The sequence below is a fragment of the Lissotriton helveticus genome, chromosome 5_1, assembly GCF_964261635.1.
Source record: "Lissotriton helveticus chromosome 5_1, aLisHel1.1, whole genome shotgun sequence".
Taxonomy (NCBI): Eukaryota; Metazoa; Chordata; class Amphibia; order Caudata; family Salamandridae; genus Lissotriton; species Lissotriton helveticus.
Genome location: NC_136065.1, coordinates 948,645,964 through 948,664,147, shown reverse-complemented (window position 1 = coordinate 948,664,147; position 18,184 = coordinate 948,645,964). Strand labels below are relative to the sequence as shown.

General features: G+C 45.0%; 1 protein-coding gene across 1 annotated transcript; it reads left to right on the top strand.

The window, feature by feature from the left end:
- Positions 1-16,092: 16,092 nt before the first annotated feature.
- On the top strand, positions 16,093-17,956 carry LOC144752574 (barH-like 1 homeobox protein). The gene is made up of 3 exons (XM_078640462.1): positions 16,093-16,279; positions 16,740-17,227; positions 17,681-17,956. Exons 1-3 carry the CDS (start codon positions 16,093-16,095, stop codon positions 17,954-17,956), a joined length of 951 nt encoding a protein of 316 aa, XP_078496588.1.
- The last annotated feature ends 228 nt before the right edge of the window (positions 17,957-18,184 follow it).

Here is an 18,184-nt window from a genome sequence, read left to right as displayed (position 1 = left end):
CTTTCTTGTGAGCACTACATTTCACGATCGCTACTTTCAGGGGCAACGTCAGTGATTCAAGAAGCTCATTCACCAACTGACCATGCTGAATCTTAGCTCCATGCGAAGTCAGGAACCCACGTTCTCTCCACAATCATCCAAAACTGTGAGCCACTCCAAAAGCATACTGGCTGTCGGTATAGACAGTCACTTTCATTCCTTTAGATAACACACATGCTCTCGTCAGTGCCACGAGTTCAGCGGCTTGAGCTGAACCATGTGGTATTCGCGCAGTTTCAATGACTGTGTGCAAAGTTGTGACAGCATATGCTGTAGTCACGTTACCATTTGGGAGTTTAAAGCATGAACCATCCACCCATAATGTACCATCACATTCAGCAAGAGGAGTGTCGAACAAATCAACTCTCCCTTTCGTCTCTTCCTCTGTTCTAAGGAAACAATCGTGCTGTTCTGAAGCATCCGATTCCTCTGCAATTGGTAACAATGTGGCTATGTTCAAGGTACTGCACCTTTTTATGTGCACATGGCTCGCTAGTAGCGTCAATTCATAACTGGACAGTCGAGCACTAGTTAAGTGCTGTGTCTTGGTCCTATTTAACAATGTGTCTACTGCATGCGGGACCATCATGATTAGTGTATTATTCATTACTAGACCTGCAGACTGTCGAATAGAAACAGCTGCTGCTGCTGTGGCCCTTAAACAACTTGGCAATGCTCGTGCTACCGGATCCAAAGTTGACGAAAAATAGGCGCATGGCCGCTGTCTATCTCCGTATAACTGAGTCAGCACAGACAATGCACAGCCCTCCTTCTCGTGGACATATAATGTGAAAGGCTTACTGTAGTTGGGGTTACCTAACACAGGGGCCGAACATAATGCTGTGCGTAATTCGAGAAAACTTTTCTGACACTCATCAGACCAAGGAATGGGATTGGGTGTATTTTTACACGTTAGTGCCAATAAGGGTTTGGCTAATAACGAAAAATTTGGAATCCACTGTCTACAGTACGATGTAATGCCCAAGAAAGCGCGTACTTCTCTCTGCGTTCTTGGCACATTCAATTTTGCTACTGCCTGAATTCTTTCTGGGGTCAGTTTCCTTCCCTCCTTCGATAAGAGATGACCTAAGTAGGTCATTTCTTGTCGGCAATATTGAAGCTTGGAAAGTGACACCTTGTGATGCAGATCACATAGATGACGCAGTAATGTCAACGTGGCCATTTTACATATTTTCTCAGTATCCGCAGCGATGAGCAAATCGTCCACGTACTGTACGAGAGTGGCACCTTTGGGCAAAACCATTGTGTCAAGCTGACATTTCAGAGCTTGACTATATATTGAGGGGCTTTCACAGTAGCCTTGAGGAGCGCGTTTAAAGCGGAAGCTGCGACCTCCTAAACTAAAGGAAAAAATATCCCTGCTTTCCTCAGCAATCGGGATACTGAAGAAAGCATTCTTCAGGTCAATCACCGAAAACCAGGATGCAGAGGCTGGAATCATAGTCAATAATGTTGTGATGTCGGGGACAACTGGGAATTGTGGCACCACTATCTTATTTACTTCTCTAAGATCAATCACGAATCTATACACAGGTGGCTGAGAAGGGTCAGTTCGTTTTAAAACAGGCAGAACAGGACTATTGCAAACATTGCCTCGTGTTTCTTCAATTACGTCTTTTTCAATCAACTCGTAAACAATCGCTAGCAAAGCTTTTTCGCCCTCATTGGATATTCTGTATTGGGGAATTCGTGGCATTTTGACATTCGACTTCAGTGTTACAACATACGGTGGAATTTCTAAAAGACCTACATCATTCGGACCAGTAGCCCAAAGAATATCTGGGAGAAGTGCCAATTCTGCTGGAAGTGCATTTCTCGACAAATACATGGGAGAAACCACTTTCTTACCTAAAGTAAGTTGTACTCCTGAGGGAGAACAGTACAAAGTCGCATACAATCTTTTTAGCAAATCTAATCCTAGCAAATTTTCACCACAACCTGTTGTCAAAATAAGGGGTGCTTCGAATTCACAAGGGCCAACAGAAAGAGATAAAGGGTCAGAAATCGGATTTCTAACCGGGGCGCCAGAAAAACCTACGGAAACGTTCATTTCGCCAGACAAAGGTGCGCCAGGGAGTTTGGAGTGCATAATAGAACTCTTTGTAGCACCAGTATCCAACAGAAAAGGTTCTGACACACCCGATGTAATCACCTCAACGTAAGGTCCACTCTGATCTACTGGAACTGAAACAACTCCCTCTCCTTGTCTAAGGCTGTCCTAGCAATCATTATTCTCCCACTGCTCATTTTCTGTGTAATACTCATTAACGTAGTATTGAGCTGTCCTGTCAGATACGTTATTTTGCTGGTCAAACCTGTTCATAGAGTTTTGTGGTGAAAGGGGACGTGCGTCCTGAGGGGCGTTTCCACGCCCTCTACCTCTAGGCGCTTGCTGACTACCACGACCTCTTACGCCAGAAATTCCATTTGCACGTTGTGGTAGGGCAGGACAGTTATATTTGTAATGACCCTCTTGTTTGCAATATAAACACTGGTTGGGACCTACGCGGTTTTGATTGTAATCGAATCTTTGCAAGTTTCTCTGATATTGTTGAGGCTGCTGAAAAGTGTTCTGGTAGTGATTCTGACCATTATTACTTTGAGTACCACCACCACGTGGCGGATAGGCTTGCTGTAGCAAAACCTTCGTTTTGAGTTCTCTAGTTTTCTTTTCTACTTTATCTTTCTCATCTTTGTCTCTATTTTCGTAGTACTGTGCGGTAGCTAATATCTGGGCTGAAGATGAGACTGCCCAAGAACTTTCCGAATCTTTTAATTTCCTACACAAATCTGGAAGCAGATTGTGCACAAATTTATCGACAAACAATCTCTGACCACCTTCTGTGGTCATATCTTGACCGCTGTGGTCAATGAATGTTTCTTCAAATCTGGTGAAGAAATCTGAAACTGTTTCTTCTTTCTTTTGCTTGCATGCAGATAACTTATCCCAATTTACGCGTATTGCAGGCATTATCGTTTTCATGTAATCTACTATTCTACCAGGTAGTTCCGCTATCAGAGGCTCAGGCTTGGCACCACCAACTTGTCGTGCATCTGCAGCAGTAATATTAGCCCACGTGTCACCTAATTCCTGGTCATGATCTACATGACAAATTTTTCCCCATAAAGGCTGTGGAACAACGTTCCCGAATAACATATCAATATCGGCCAAATTCATTATACATGACCCAGCAGTTTGCGACAATTCTTTATAGTACCCTGCAGGATTTTTACACGGATCTGGTAGTGTTTGTTTGAGTGCTAAAACTTCAGCTCGCTTCCATGGGACATGTACCCATACGCGGTGAAAGTGGGGCAGGACAGGTGGGACAGCTGTCGCGTCACCCTCTCTCCACTGTGGTGGAACTTCTCTCATAGGGTATTGTCGTGCCTTTTTCCTGCTAGATGCACTAGATTCCGATGGTGACCCAGAACTGCTTCCCTTACTTCGATATGATAATAGCATTTCAACTGCCTTTTCCACATCGGGACCTACAATCATACCCTCTCCAAACTTAAATCGTACACGACACATCTCTCGCGGGATGCATTCTTGATCATTGTCTTCTAAATCCTCGCCAAGAAAGACACACATCTGTTCGAACACATATCTCTGTGTCGCTGCTTCCCATTGATGGAAGACTTCCATGACAGACTGTACATCATATTTTGCAGTGTCCATGACCCATTTCCGAGCTAAACTATTCAGGGAATCTCTCTCTTGATAATCAGGCAGTTGACTTCGCAACTGTCTTCTTCCTATGTTAGGGGTCGTAGCAGGCGACCCGAAAAGAGGTAGAAGAAGATTAGTAACAGTGCTGGCCATTTTCTGCCGAATGGAAGGTGAAACTGAAGGACAAACAGATGAAAAAACGGGGTGAGATAAGGCGGGGGTAGAGATGGCAGAAGAGGTATCAGGAATAATAGATGTGGTACTAGGCAAAATCATAGAGGGGGCATTAGGAGATGTAGAAAGCACAGTAGGCAAAATCGTAGAAAACACAGGTGAAACAGAAGTGGTCGGTGGGCCTGGAGGAGGCTGCACCGAAGAAGTAGGAGCCAGCTGAAGAACAGCTGGCGGGTGCTGTGGAAGAGCCAGAGGCGCAGCTTGTGCAACTAAAGGTTGCGGGGGTGCTGTAGCATTCTGCGCATAGGGGGGTGGTGAAGTTAATAATTGCGACATTAGTGGGTCTTTTTCACGCTCTTTTGCTGTCCCTTGCTGAAGAGACGGCAAAACTGGATAACACTTATCTATTGCTATTTTACGTTGCCTGTGCAACTGCTCATTTATCTGCTCTTCCTCATTATCTTTAAACTGCACGGCAGCTTGCATTACTGAAAGTCCCCCTTCTCTCTTATTTTTCTTAGCTAATTTAATTTCTTTTTGTTTGGCTTCTTTGCGCCATAAGCGGAAAGAGTCAAACATCGCCGGCCGGGCTTTCTTTTTGAAGAGTTTAACTTCAAGGTTGTCTAAGATTTCAGAATCAAAGCTACCATATTGGGGCCATTTTAAAACACCATCTTTCTTAGTGTATTTAATCCATACCTCGTTGTAAACGATGGGGCCTACCCCATGTTTAACGTATAGCTCGTAAGTCGGAGTTCCAACTGGAGGAACCGGACATGAGTCCTCCAATCGGGAGTCCCTATTATTACTACCAAGACAAAACCAATTCCCAAGTCTAAGACTAGGCATCCTCGCTCTCTAGTCTAGTTCCAAAACTTCAAAGGATTTATCGATTACGATATTTCTCGTGAATACACGAGTCCTTCGGTTATGGTGCTTGCAAGAACCAATAAAAACCTTTTGTATCTCCAAGATACCACAAAGTAAGTTCAACTAAGGACTGGGAGACGCTCCACTTATACTTAACTGAAAAATATCGATGGCGCCACCAGAAGACTCGTCTCAGCGTTTCGCTCTACCGAAAACTTCAAGGGTCCAACATCAGGGCGATAGCCAGGGCAGCAGTCCTTGTAGCCGTCGGGAAGCGGGGAACCTCGCAGTAAAGACCTTCGGACCACGTCGACATGCAGGGGTCGATGAGGTGGTGGGCCCTCCTCCGGAATTTCCACACGAAGCTCCTCACGATCTTCAGGCTGATTGGTACCACTGGAATCGCCCCAAACGCTGGGCGCCAATTGAGGTACTGGGTTTTTAAGAACCGGCACAGAACCGGTAACCCAGCGGTGTCAGGGGATCAACACCCAGAGACCTCGGGTTCTCCTGAGTCAGACCTACAGAAACTCAGAGTCTTCTAGGTGAAGTCAAAGATTAGTTTATTGGCTGCAACCAAGGTAACAGGGTCCTAGAAGTACAATACGAGTATATTCTCAGGAGACTGCACACTTTCACGAAGTCAGGCTTCCCTTCTTATACATAGTTTTCAGCCTTGGGCAAAACATTCCTTGGATTCGTGGTATTTCATTTATGGTTACTGATTACAAAAGAAAAGCAGAGTCATGATGACATGTACATATTTTACGTCGTGCTGCCCATAACAAATCATCCGGCAAGGCCCAACATTTCATCAGATATCGCTGGACCCCTAATAGAAACGGTCACCTCCCCATCATAAAGCAAGTGAAGAAAAGGAGTGGAGAAAGATGTGAGCGAGATATGGCAGGTGTGCGCGCTGAAATGGTTTTATGGCTGGTTGGGCCTAGATGCTATCTTGCTCGGCCACTGGGAGGGAACTGACATAACGAGTTCGGCCTGGGGCAATGGTTCTAACTTGTACTGGGGTCAGGGAGAAGTCGATTAAGGAGTATGTGTCCTTCTGGAATCAAATTCAACTGGATTAAGGCCTATGTAAAGGGCAACATGTAGCTAAGGGTTTAGAATGTAAATGACGATTTCGAGGTGAAATCGTCACTCGAATACGCCGAAAATACATGTACTTGATGTACTCGTCATTCTCGGTCTTTTGATACCAAATTCGTCCTATTTCGACAAAGTTTTTATTCTCGGGTCCAGAACTTAATATGGATCCAGATTTTTCAGAACCACACATAAAACACTTAACAGGAAAGAAATATAATTGAAGGCAGCATCTGGTCGCAAAATGCATTGTTAGGGTTAGTGGCAATAGTATTATTAGTAGTAGTCATAGCATTATTGTTGGTGGTAGTGGAAGTACTACTAGTGTTATTATTACCACCAATAATGCTATAATATGTATAGTGATTATTAATATTAATTAGTAACTTTAAGCTTGAAGAAAACTTTTTTGACTTCTTATTTTTAATAGCATTCACAATCAAACTTAAATATATGAAAAATTGGAGTGCAAATTTGGTTTGTTTTTACTTACGTCTCTGCAAAACTTAGAACATAGTTTAATAAAAATTTACAATAATATTAACAAACTAGACATTTGTTGTATTTTGTATATTTAGTGCCTATTTTTAGATGTCATCTGCCCAGCACTAGCTCTGTGCTTGCAAAACCTCTTCCATTTATTTTAAAAAAAACTTTAAAATGGGCTTAGTTCCTGCCCATTACTTACCTTCATGTACCATCAGTTAGCTCCAATCTCACTCTCCATTACAATCTTCCTGTTGGTTAGCGGCTACTTCTGTGCTCGGCTTCCTCCTGGGCTTCTGAGTCTTTTTCCATCCCATAGAGCTTGGACTAAGTACCAATTTCTGTAGCCAGTGTCCTTCCACTGGTCCAATGCACTCATTTTTTTTTTTTACTTTTGGCATGCACTCTTAAGTTTAAATAATTTGTATTAGTTTCATTAAATAGACTCTAGTGTAACAGTGACAGGACTATAATACAAATCATAAATGATGTGCACTACATATACAGTAATTTTCTCTAAAAAAAAGTACACAGATAATAATAAATAGATTAAAATGTAGATTAATAAGAAATTCCAAGATAGCTATAATTTACAGATTCAAAGCGATCATCAATATATCACATATGACATGCATCCACAAGCATTCAAGCATATTTCAGCTACTGTAAATTTCATACATATCTTACGTCTGCTAAAAGATTACAATAAAAATATAACATCAATACCCTCACCCACAGTTACCCCTAATCGAGTAAAGCAGTCATAAATAAAGTGTCAAAATATTCCACATGGACAAGTATATCACAGTGGTACCCATTATGGCCCAATTTATCATTACTATACTATATTTCCCTTCTTTCACCTGCAAGGACTCAGAGAGCTATTCAACAAACCTGGGTCTCCTTCCAACGCCAACAAACTGTCCACATGGTGTTTCCATGCTTTAACCCTTTCAATTTTCCGTCACCTTTTTTTTAAACTCACGAAACAACACAGCACTTTCCAAACGTGCCCATTTAACCATTTCTTTACGCCGTCTAGTAATTTGAGGACCGTGTGCGGGGACGGACTGGGAACCAAACCCGGCCCTGGCAAAGTGCTTGGCCGGCCCCCAATCCCCCCCACCCCCTCTGCGGGGGGGGGTTGTGGGTGCTGCCGAGCTCTTTGCCTGGGCCGGTTTTGTTACAGGGCCGATTTTGCAGCTATGCTGCAAAACAGGCCCTGTAACAAAAACGGCCCCCAGGTGCCCCAAACCACCCCCCCACCCATGCGGGACACCGGGGGATTGCCCAGTGCCCTCTACGGCCAGTCCGACCCTAAGCAGGCGCCGATTTCCAGTGCCTAGTCAATTCTCATATTGCCGAAATCAAACTTAAATCAGTAAATAATTTTCTTAATTTGAGGGTGAGGGTATCCCCCTAGGAGGACTTTTGGTACGCACTCTTAAGAGACTGTATGCATCTGCAGTCCTCACCTACACCCTCCCTGTGGCTTCTTCCAACCCTCCCACCCTGTAATGTCTTTCCCATCCTCCCACCTCCTGTTGCTTCAACCTCCCAACCTCCCCCTTGCTGTGCAACATGTTAAAAAAACATTGACAAAGCCAATAGATTTTGCTAAGGCAAAACCTATTGGCTTTGACAATGCTTGTTTTCACTCTAGTTCTTCCCACCTTGATTCTGTGGGATCTCTAGCCCATTATTTCTGTTTGATTGTGAGTTACAAATCTGAAAGCACCCCTGATTTGGAAAGTAATATACATTACTCACTGTTGTAACACTGCCTTGAAAAAGTTAAATTGGTTAATGCCCCTGCCGCCATCTGGATGATGGACTTTACATCCTGTGAATACTCTTTCTGTGTGAATACTTAAAGGGCTATGCTGTCCTTCTAGCTTGGTTTGCACTATGTAGTAAAACTCAGTGGGATACATTCTCACACTCACCGCCAAGAAAAAACACAGACTCACACTCACTCACTGACATTGTCACATTCACATAGGCTCACGCTCTCTTATTTTTTCCATGTTATGCTGTCCTAGCTTGGGTTACACTATGTAGGTTTAGTTGGAGAAATTCAAATCCTGACCACTGTAAAACAGCACACACACACACATACATATATCTAAAGGTACACATTAGACACAAAATCCCAAATTCATCCAGTTCAGAACTAATTTGCCCTATATTGGTTAATCATATTGCTCCAATCAGCACTTACCACCTTGCATACCTCTCTGCACAGTCAGCAATACCAGTCCTAAACTATTTCTAATAGCCAGGGAAAAAGTATGTGTCCTGGTTTGGAGAACCGGGAAATACCCCCTTTAGACCATTCAGGCACCAAGGTCACAGCTCATTGACCATGAAAACATCCAACTAACCAAAAATACCATAATAGAACATCACAAGATGACACACACTCAGGTCTGTGATGGAGACCCCAAAATTGCATGCTGCCGAGGTACTTCCAACAACGGGCAAAGGTGGAAAGATGTATTAAAGGCACACTTTGCTATGGAAATTAAAACAAAATAACAACGTTTTGTCCTAGTCCGTAAATATTCCCCACTCCAATACCTGTTGTCCCCGTGCTATCACCAAAACAGAGATGAAGCCTGTATTCTTCGCAAATAACCTGTTGTTTTTATTCTCCACTTTAGTGAAAGTATCTAAGTCAAGAAAAACCCAAGAAAACAAGTTGCTCCAGACTCTGTTCTATCACAAATGAGATTTACAGGGATATATTTGAATGTATGTATGTAAGTGATATAAAAATGTAATTCTAGATTAAGACTGATTTCTATAGTGCTGCTTTGCCATTAGTGGTACACAAAAGAATGGTCACAGTGGAAAAAGTTTACAAAATGTCAGAGAACAATATGTCGACAATGCACATAAAGTTCCAAATGCGATGAATTACTGTGATTTAATCAATTAATCAAGATTGGTCAAAGGATCAACACTTCAGACGACAGAATATATGTCAACATCTACATTTTTGTTTAAGCAGGTGCAAATAAAGTGACAAGTGCAAACATTGGGATCAGTGCAAGTGATGTGCAAGTGGAAGGTGGTGCATATAGATACATCCACAATAAATTTAGGGACCTATCCTGCCAGATTTCTGGCAAATCCAACAAATTCAACAACATAAACAACGGAAAAAGTTATAGAATCACTGTCAACCAGGTTTGTTGCGGAAGAAAAAGAAAAAGTCAACGTTTCGACCCCTGTGGAGACCAGCAAAATAAATGTCTTTGAGGTGGGGTCTTCTTCAGGACCAAGGGATTGAGGGGGGTGGGGGGTTGGGCACCTATGGACAATAATGAAAATTAATGTGGTGTGTCTGAAAAAGGAACTAATCTACTTGGCAGAGAATCAGAACAAGATTTACCAGCATCAGCTGGAAACTTTGGAGCTGGAAGATGAGAGTATGGGCCTGTGTGGCTCCTGGGGTGGGAGAGATGAGAAAATGGGAGAAACACACCTTGTGTCAGAATTCACACTGGTGACTGAGGAGAATGATGGTGAAGATACCCAAGGTGAATGAGTGCTCACCATTGTGAGTTATGTTGTGTACCATAGGATGAAAATAGCTATGGTAGGTTGATCAATCAGTAGGAAAGGCAATAGGTTCAAACGTAACCTATGGCTGTGGGCAGGGGAGAAGAAAAGTGAGAACCACGTTGTTAAAATTGGGAAGCATTGTAGTAGTGGTGCGTTTTTTTTCAAAAAAAGGTTAAGCAGAAACTGAATTAACCATGCCTGAATGTTCCACCACAGGGGTAGTTAAATAGGCACTTTCAAAGGACGCTGTGATTTAAAAGTAGAATTAAAAAGTCATGGAGCAGTAAGGTGTCACCTGTGCGCAGCGCGCAGGGTGGAGTGATGGTTACGAATACCCTGGCCGAAGTTGAGCAGAAACTAAATTAACCATTAGTATCGCCTCGCAGGACTGTTAGCTTGGGTACCTCCGCACTCGAGTCTTAAATATTCTTTCAGAGTTTTGAGTTTTTTTCTGTTTGAGTATATTGGTCAGTAGTGCAGGTTCAGGTAATATTTTGAATATATTTTTTTTATTGTGTGTTAAAAAGGTTAATGTTCGGTGTGAGTATTTTGAGATCTCAACCAATTTTGGTGAGTGTCATCAGAGAGACGGAAATGGGCATTTCCCAGCTCAGTTTCTACGTGCTCGCAACCTGAAACTATGGTTCCTTGTTATGCTAAACAGTATCACTGTTAAAGGCTTAACTTGTAAAAGAATGAATACTTGTGCCCAAAGCTGTGCTATTAAGTGGCAATCCACCTCAGACACACACTTTTCCTTTGTCTCACTTTTACAAGATCCTCCTTTCTCCCTTTGTGAAGCTTTTTTCATCTTTCTCTTCCTCATTCTTTCCCTTTTGTGGGGTTTTCCCTCTCTTTCTCTCAGGACATGTGCTATCAGGAACAATAAGTGCTGGTTCCTAAAAATGAGTGGCAGTGCCCCCCACTGGCAACCACCAGCTCAAATTAAGCACTGCTTTCAGAAATTGTAGCTGCATGATGCTGGGTGGATTTTCACTCAGTGTTGTTTCGGAGAGATACAGTGTTCTATGTAAAGTGAAGTGCTATTGTGTGCTCACTGGCGTCCACCTATGTGGTGCCTCTGAAATGCGTTGCATAGGTGTGTATCGTTTTGATGACTGTGCCCCATAGGTCATTGTGATCATTTATTATTACGGTAGGTACAGTTATGAACTCTGTGATACCTAAACATAGACTGTAGCTAAGCTGTGTTGTATGTATTTTTATTCTACCCAATTCGTTCTCTTTGATGCTGCCTGTTATCCAGAGAAGCATAATGCTGTGTTCACAGAGGCATCTTATTATTGGTAGCATCCACATGTGAGCTGCATTCCGATGTGCAGCTCCAAGAAACAAGCACAGTTATATGTGTTGTTTTTATCATGGATGTTGTTACCTTGTTGATAGCCACCTACATGGTTTGATGTGAGCAGTGTTGTATGGGTGTGGAGGGTACTTTCTAATGTGTTGGGGTTTAGTATTCGTTGTAGATAGTAGAGGAATGCAGTTGTGAGTGTGGTGATCAGGGCACAAGTCCTAAATAAAGAAGTGGGGGGACGCTCAGAGAAGGAAGTGACGTCACAACAGGAAGTGACGTCACGACAGGAAGTGACGTCACAGAAGGTAAAACCTAGGAGTGGGGGGACGCTCAAATACGCGGAGTGACGTCACAACCGGAAGTGACGTCACGAAAGGTAAAACAACCTAGAAGTGGCTACCAGTGTGCGAAATGATAGCGCCACCAACACTGTTTAGTTCAAAACCCGCAATCCCAATCCGTGAAGTGCGGGGCTAGTTGTGCCCCTAATAGTACACACACCTGCTTGGGTTTGCTTCTCCAGGGCAAAAGTGCTAACGTTAGCTACATGTAGTAGAAGGATACGAGCACTCGGATGCCAAGAAGTAACCCCTCCCGCAGACTGTGAAAGGATATGCCGTGGCTCTGCAGGATGGCTCTGCCGGAAGACCAGAGGGCGTCCACCACCCGGTTGGGAGTTGTAATCTCAACACTTAAAAAGGCAAATGCCTTTTGTGCGTGCCTGCTTCTGGTAGCTGTTTGGGGCTTATTTCTGCACGCTTATCTTGCACACAGGCTTTAAGAATCTGACCTAAAACGTGTCCTGTGCGCCAAGCAAGAAAAACACTTCCTCGTGAAAATATCTTCCCAAACATACATTTAAGTGGAACAAAAAACAAGAACACTTTTAACAAATGAAAGCACTTAAACCCTTAAACGAAGGCGTACCTATTCCTGTACCACGAAACTTAAAAGAGCTGTCTCCTAAGGTGATTGCTTGGCAGCTACTTACATAGACTATCAGTGAACTCATGCTGATGATATCTGTTGCCCGTTAGCCATCATTTTCCGGTAACATCAGTACTTCCGGGTCTCAAGACAGCCAATACCATGCCGCAACATAAGGAAAGAGAAAGGGAAAGGGCTCGCAATATGTAAATACGGCCGTAATATGCAACATGACTTTAGATCGGGGCATCGTAGGCAGCTGGGCCAATCCCAGTGCAATGTACAGAATTTCAAATGCTTATTGGCTGTCGAGTCCGCGCGTGCCTTTGTTGTTGTTGTCCTAGAGACAGACTGACTTGGGAGATCGACGGGGCGGCTGGCCGTGAGGGCGAATAACGCTATAATTTAAAGCCCAGCTTTTGCGCAGGGGGGACGGTGTCCACCCGGTAAGACCCCTTAAAATAAGTGGGGGGACGCCGTCCACCCGCGTGGTACCCCGACTCAAGCCCTGGTGGTGATACACACCTGTATGCTGTATCTCTGTGCTTAATTTCTTTGTTTTATAATAGAAAAATGCTGGGGGCCAAAGCTTTGTTCAGAAGCCTGCTGCCGGAGCTATTGAATGTTGCATGTTGAATAAAACGCTTGCATAGTGTTGATTCCACCTTATGCCTCCCTAATCCACCAACAGAGACTCCCTACACCTTTATCTCACTCTTGCACATTCTTGTTTTCTTTCTTCATCACAAATGGCATGCCTTTCTTTTCCTTCTTTTCCATTTGTATATTTTCCTTCTCTTGCTCAGGGTCAAAGTCTGATCAGTTAAAATGTATACCAGGTCCCAAAATTGAGTGCTGGTAATGTATCTCCACTGTGTTAGGTGCATTAAGGGTGTTCTGTCAAATGTCTCTTGTTGGGTGCAAGGTATAGGTGTCTATATGTTCTGCCAACCCAGTTCCACTGGATGTGGGACAATTCCACTAAATCTAATAACATGATAAGTAATGCAAGCAATACAGTCACGTGAGCCACTCAGACAGCCGAGGACACCACCAAGCCCTGGATTTCTTTTCTTTGAGTTTTATATAGCGCAAGCTTAGCACAGAGGTATCAGGTATCAAAACGCTTTATATGAGCACCAGTTGAGTTATATGAGGACATATTCTTTTTTGTTAGGCACAGGGAGATTAAATGATTTGCCCAGTTTAAATGATTTGCCCAGAATCACAGGATGTTGAGCGTCAATGCCGAGACCCCCGGTTCCCCTGATGTGAGGCGACCACCCTAGGGGTTAGGCCACATCCTCTCCCTAATAGGCAACCAACGATGACCCTTTGCTTGATGGGGACTTCCAACCTCCACGCTAGGCCCCTATTCTTCTTGCTTGGGAGGGAGTCAACTCATAGCTGTTAAAGCAAATCATCCCAATTTTCTCTCCCTAATTTGTGTTGTTCCTTTTTCTTCTGCATGAGCTACAATGGACAAGAATGCTGTACATAAATATGGATCTGACATTGGGGTCGTGAAGGAGGGGGAGACTGGGCATTAAGCTACATGGATGGGGTGTACACTAGGATGAGCAAAATGAATGGGTCAGCTGTATGGAGAGGGTATTGAAGATAAGGAATGGAACTGAGCTGTGGTGGGCAGCAGGAGGATAATAGAGGAAAAGGTAAGACAACTCTTAACAGGTACTCTATCAACTCGGCGGTTACTTTGCAATGAGTTGATTGACACCGTTTTCAGCTCCTTCTGGAAGTAATTTTTAAATTGTTAATACGGTCTCCTCGTATGTGCCGTTACATGGATCTGATGCCTTTTGGTTGGTTCTGCTGGACAAAAAAGGGTTAATGCAAAGAGCATAACTTATTTTTCTCAAGAAATGTATCTGGACTAAGAGACAAATTAGACCACACTAGAAAGTGATTCTGTTTTTCCGACTTATTTGATGGAAATGAGTGTTTTGGCCTTTCAATAAGGCATTATGAATGAGCAGTGATCAAAACTCAATTATAAAAATATATATGAAGGGCACATGCAGAACTAGAGAGTCTGATTCCAATGTAAGGGTGGAAAGTTGGCTTCTTTTCACTGTAGCTGCAGTGTAACTCCATCAAAGACTCGTAGACTTTGCTGCCCTCTGTTATCATCCCACCAGATATAATTTGATGCAGTCAGATCAGCTGACTGCGAAGCAGACCTAGATCTTCTAGTCTGAACCACGGGTCAGATCTGAGCTATAGTGTTGTCTCCCTATAACTTGAGCATGTTAACCAGTGTTTGTCCTGGGGATTAAACAGGCGCATGTCCAGGCCTGCCTGCGTTTGGTGCTTTTCTCTTGCAGTGTAGGAAGGCTGCAGACGGTGCCTTGTGATAGACTCTGAAATCACCTCAGTGCAGGCTGATTCAAAGGCGGGGGGGGGGGGGGACTGCTCCATAATGGCCCGAAATTACAGGGGAATAGACTGCATTATCTCTGCACTTTCTGCCCAAAAAAATACACGTTACGGCAGCAATAGTGCTGCACAGACTGCCATCCTAATTATTACTATGCAATATATTAATGTACTTTCTAAATACCTTACAGTGTTTTGGAGCATATTAGATTATTACAAATTCATGTCTAAACGAGTAGTGCACGTTTAATTAAATGTGGCTAGATCAAGGGACACTAAGTGAGTGTAACAACTTTCAAATGCAATTGTGTACTCTTACACTCCCACCCTCCCCCACCAAACTTTTGGGTTAGCATTTACTTTTGAGAAAATGTCTAACGCAAGGAAGCGGGCCTGGACACCCCTGTACATTTATCATCAAAATGTCCAACCTGCTAATTTTAGACACACTCAAGTAGGAGACTGGGAAATAGCCCAATTACCTGCACTGGGCAAAGCAATGTTTCCAGTGTTATAAAAATGCAACCACCCCTCACCCGAAAGAGCAAGTTATAGCGTGTCCCCTGAAATTCATTTACCTCACAGATATTAAAAGACCTAGACTAGTGGCCTTTACCCTTCATGAAATGACCTACTGGCCCACCCACCCCCACTACTCCCTCGCGAGCCCTCGAGGCCTACCCTTATGCCCAATAAACTTCAGTTAAAGTAAAAAAAAAAAGGCATCGTCATCATTTTGCCAGCACACATAGCCTCTACCGAAGGGGGAGAGCTGGGTTGTGTGCATTTCCTGTTGCTTTTTTGCAGGCAACCCTTGTAGCGCAACGATCCTAATGTAAAGCGCTCTGATATCCTCTTGGGTCAAGCTCACGCCATATAAAACTTTATAAATAAATAAATCAATAAAAAAACAAAACTGCACCCAGGGCTTGAAAGATGCCCGATGTATTAGCCTGTTACAGCACATTGGCATCGTGACCTTCTCCCGATTTTATCCCAACGATGGATATTTGCGTTCACCGTACATTTATGTTTAACGTTGTGCTTTCCTTAACACAAATCTGGACACGGGGGCATCCTCCTGTTACTGCCCGGTTCTGGTGGGTCTCACAGAAGCCCCGTATGTGAAAGCGTTTGAAATAATAAAATGGGGACGGCGGTCCCCGGGCGAGACGCCGGGGTGTGGGGATGTCCGCGGGGTGGTTTGCGCCTCGCGGAGGATGTGACAGGCTGTGTAAACTGTAAATCACTTGCAATTGAGTTAACTAGCTGGAGAGCAGACTTGCTGGAGCCAGCCCTGGCTGCGCCGCTAAACGTGTGAAGGCTGCGAGGGGCGCTTTTCTTTGAGATAATTGATAACAATTAGACGGCACTTATCTGGGCCTTTGATGTCTGTTTATCCCCGCGGAGCCCCCGGGGCGAGGCTCCGTATAAAGGGCAGGGTCTCCCAGGACCGCTCATTCACTCACCCCTAGCGCCTCAGGACGATACCAGAGGACTTCAAGGAACAGACATGGCTCGGGCCCCCTTCTCCATCGAGTGGCTCTCGCAGAGCAGCCGCTGCCCGGCGACCACCACCGAGCCCCCGGCTTTCCGAGCACACCCTGCCGGTCAAACCCAAGGATTATCGGCTCTCTATGGACACCCCAGGCTTGCGGCCCAGCAGCAGCCCCAGATGCCGCCTAAATCTTCCACATCAGGTAAATACGGCTGCACGCTCTTCTGGAGGGCAGGGAGTATTGGGAAAAGTTGGGATTGCCAGGAAGGCCTGTAGGGCTGGGCGGTTACAGGCCGGGTGAATTTTCCTCTACAGTGAATGCATGTGTAAGGGCAGTGGGCAGGGGTACAGATTAAGATGTTCAGTGTAAATGGCCTAAAAAAGTTACTGTTTCTCAAATCGTGTGTCTTCAAGCGAGCCTTTGGGAGAAACCCTGCATTTTTTTTGAGGCAACATTGTAGTGTTAATAAGTGCGTGGCAATAAGAATATGATTCGTTTTTATAGTAATCAATTATTGGCAAGTTAGCTAGCTACAACTATAGTTTGTAGTTGCGCCTGCAACTGTTGTATGCGTGCTGTAGCTGTTTGTTACTTTGATACTGTGCCAGTTCTAGGGCTTTTAGCACCTTGGACTAATGTGTATTGTTTATGGTTGTTGCAGGTGGCGTTGATTCCGGATACGAGAGTGAAGCCGGCCGCTCGGACTGCGTCTCCCCCCAGGACAAGGAGAGCAGGCTCTGCCCCTCGGTGTCACCTGCCCAGGACAGCAGGCTGCGGCCGTCAGGATGGAGCCGGGATCCGCAGCTCCTTAGTCAGTGTGCATTGGACTGTGCCAGCCAGGAGGGCGACAGGCTGTGCCCGGCGGACTGCGTCCCCCACTCCGAGGAGGAGGATCGCAGCTTGTACCCCGAGGACAGTGACAGCCACGAGGAGGACAGCAGTGTCTGCCCGGATGATGGGGACAGCCCCCTGCGCCCCCAGGACTCTGCCGACTCAAAGGAGACGGACAGCCGGCTGATCCGCCGGATCAGGACGGCCTTCAGCAGCGAGCAGATCAACGGCCTGGAGAAAACATTCAAGCGGCAAAAGTACCTCAGCGCCCAGGAGAGGCGCCGCCTGGCGGCCAAGCTGCTGCTCTCCGAAGTGCAGGTAGGTGTCTGCAACGGCCCATCGGGGGGAAGGGGGGGCATAAACCCTTTAGTGACCCGTCAGCATGCGAGCTTGAGGAGAGCGCAGTATGACAGTGCTTGCAGCAGTGCTCCTAGCTGGTAAAAAGACTTTAAGGCGCTGTAACTGTGAATTGCTGTAGCGTATGCTGCTAGCGTGTGTGTGTGTGTGGGGGGGGGGGGGGGGGGCGGCATGAGGGTAGCGCTTGCAGCAGTGCATCCCTAGCTGGTAAAAATACTTTAAGGCGCTGTAACTGTGTATAAGTCTGCTGTAGCGTATGCTGATAGCGATCGTGTTGTGGTGCAGTCATGTCTAGTTTTGTGTGTGTTTTTATTCTTTTGCATGTGTAAGCCTGGCACTAGTGCGTGGTTAGTGCGTCACTCCAGGGTCCTCTCGTGCTCCGGATACTCACTGCTTTCCTCTTCCCTCTCACAGCTCAAGACCTGGTTCCAGAACCGCCGGATGAAGCTGAAGCGCCAGCTACAGGACATGCAGCCGGACCCGTACGCCGCGGGCCCCTTTTACAACGCTCTGCCCTACGGACACCCGAACTATGCCCCCTTCTTTCAGTATGCGACCCCTGCCCACCCCGCAGCAGGCATGGCCTACTCGACGATGATGCCCTCAACCATGTATCCCATGGACCCTTACAAGGCCTACGCACAGGCGCCCCCGGGGTACAGCGAGACACCAACCTTCACCTACTACTGAAGTAGGCGCTGTTCGGCAAGGACGAGCACTACAGACTCTTTGAGCGACCAGGGACTCTGTGCCAGTGCCGCTCGCGGGCACTTATACATTGCTGTATTCATATTGAATGACCGACGTTAAAATCTTTTTGGATTTCTTTATGGCTTTCTTTAAACGTATTTGAGATAATGTGCAAAATTGTTTGATAGATATATAATATATGCCGTTCAAATTCTATCTATTAAATTA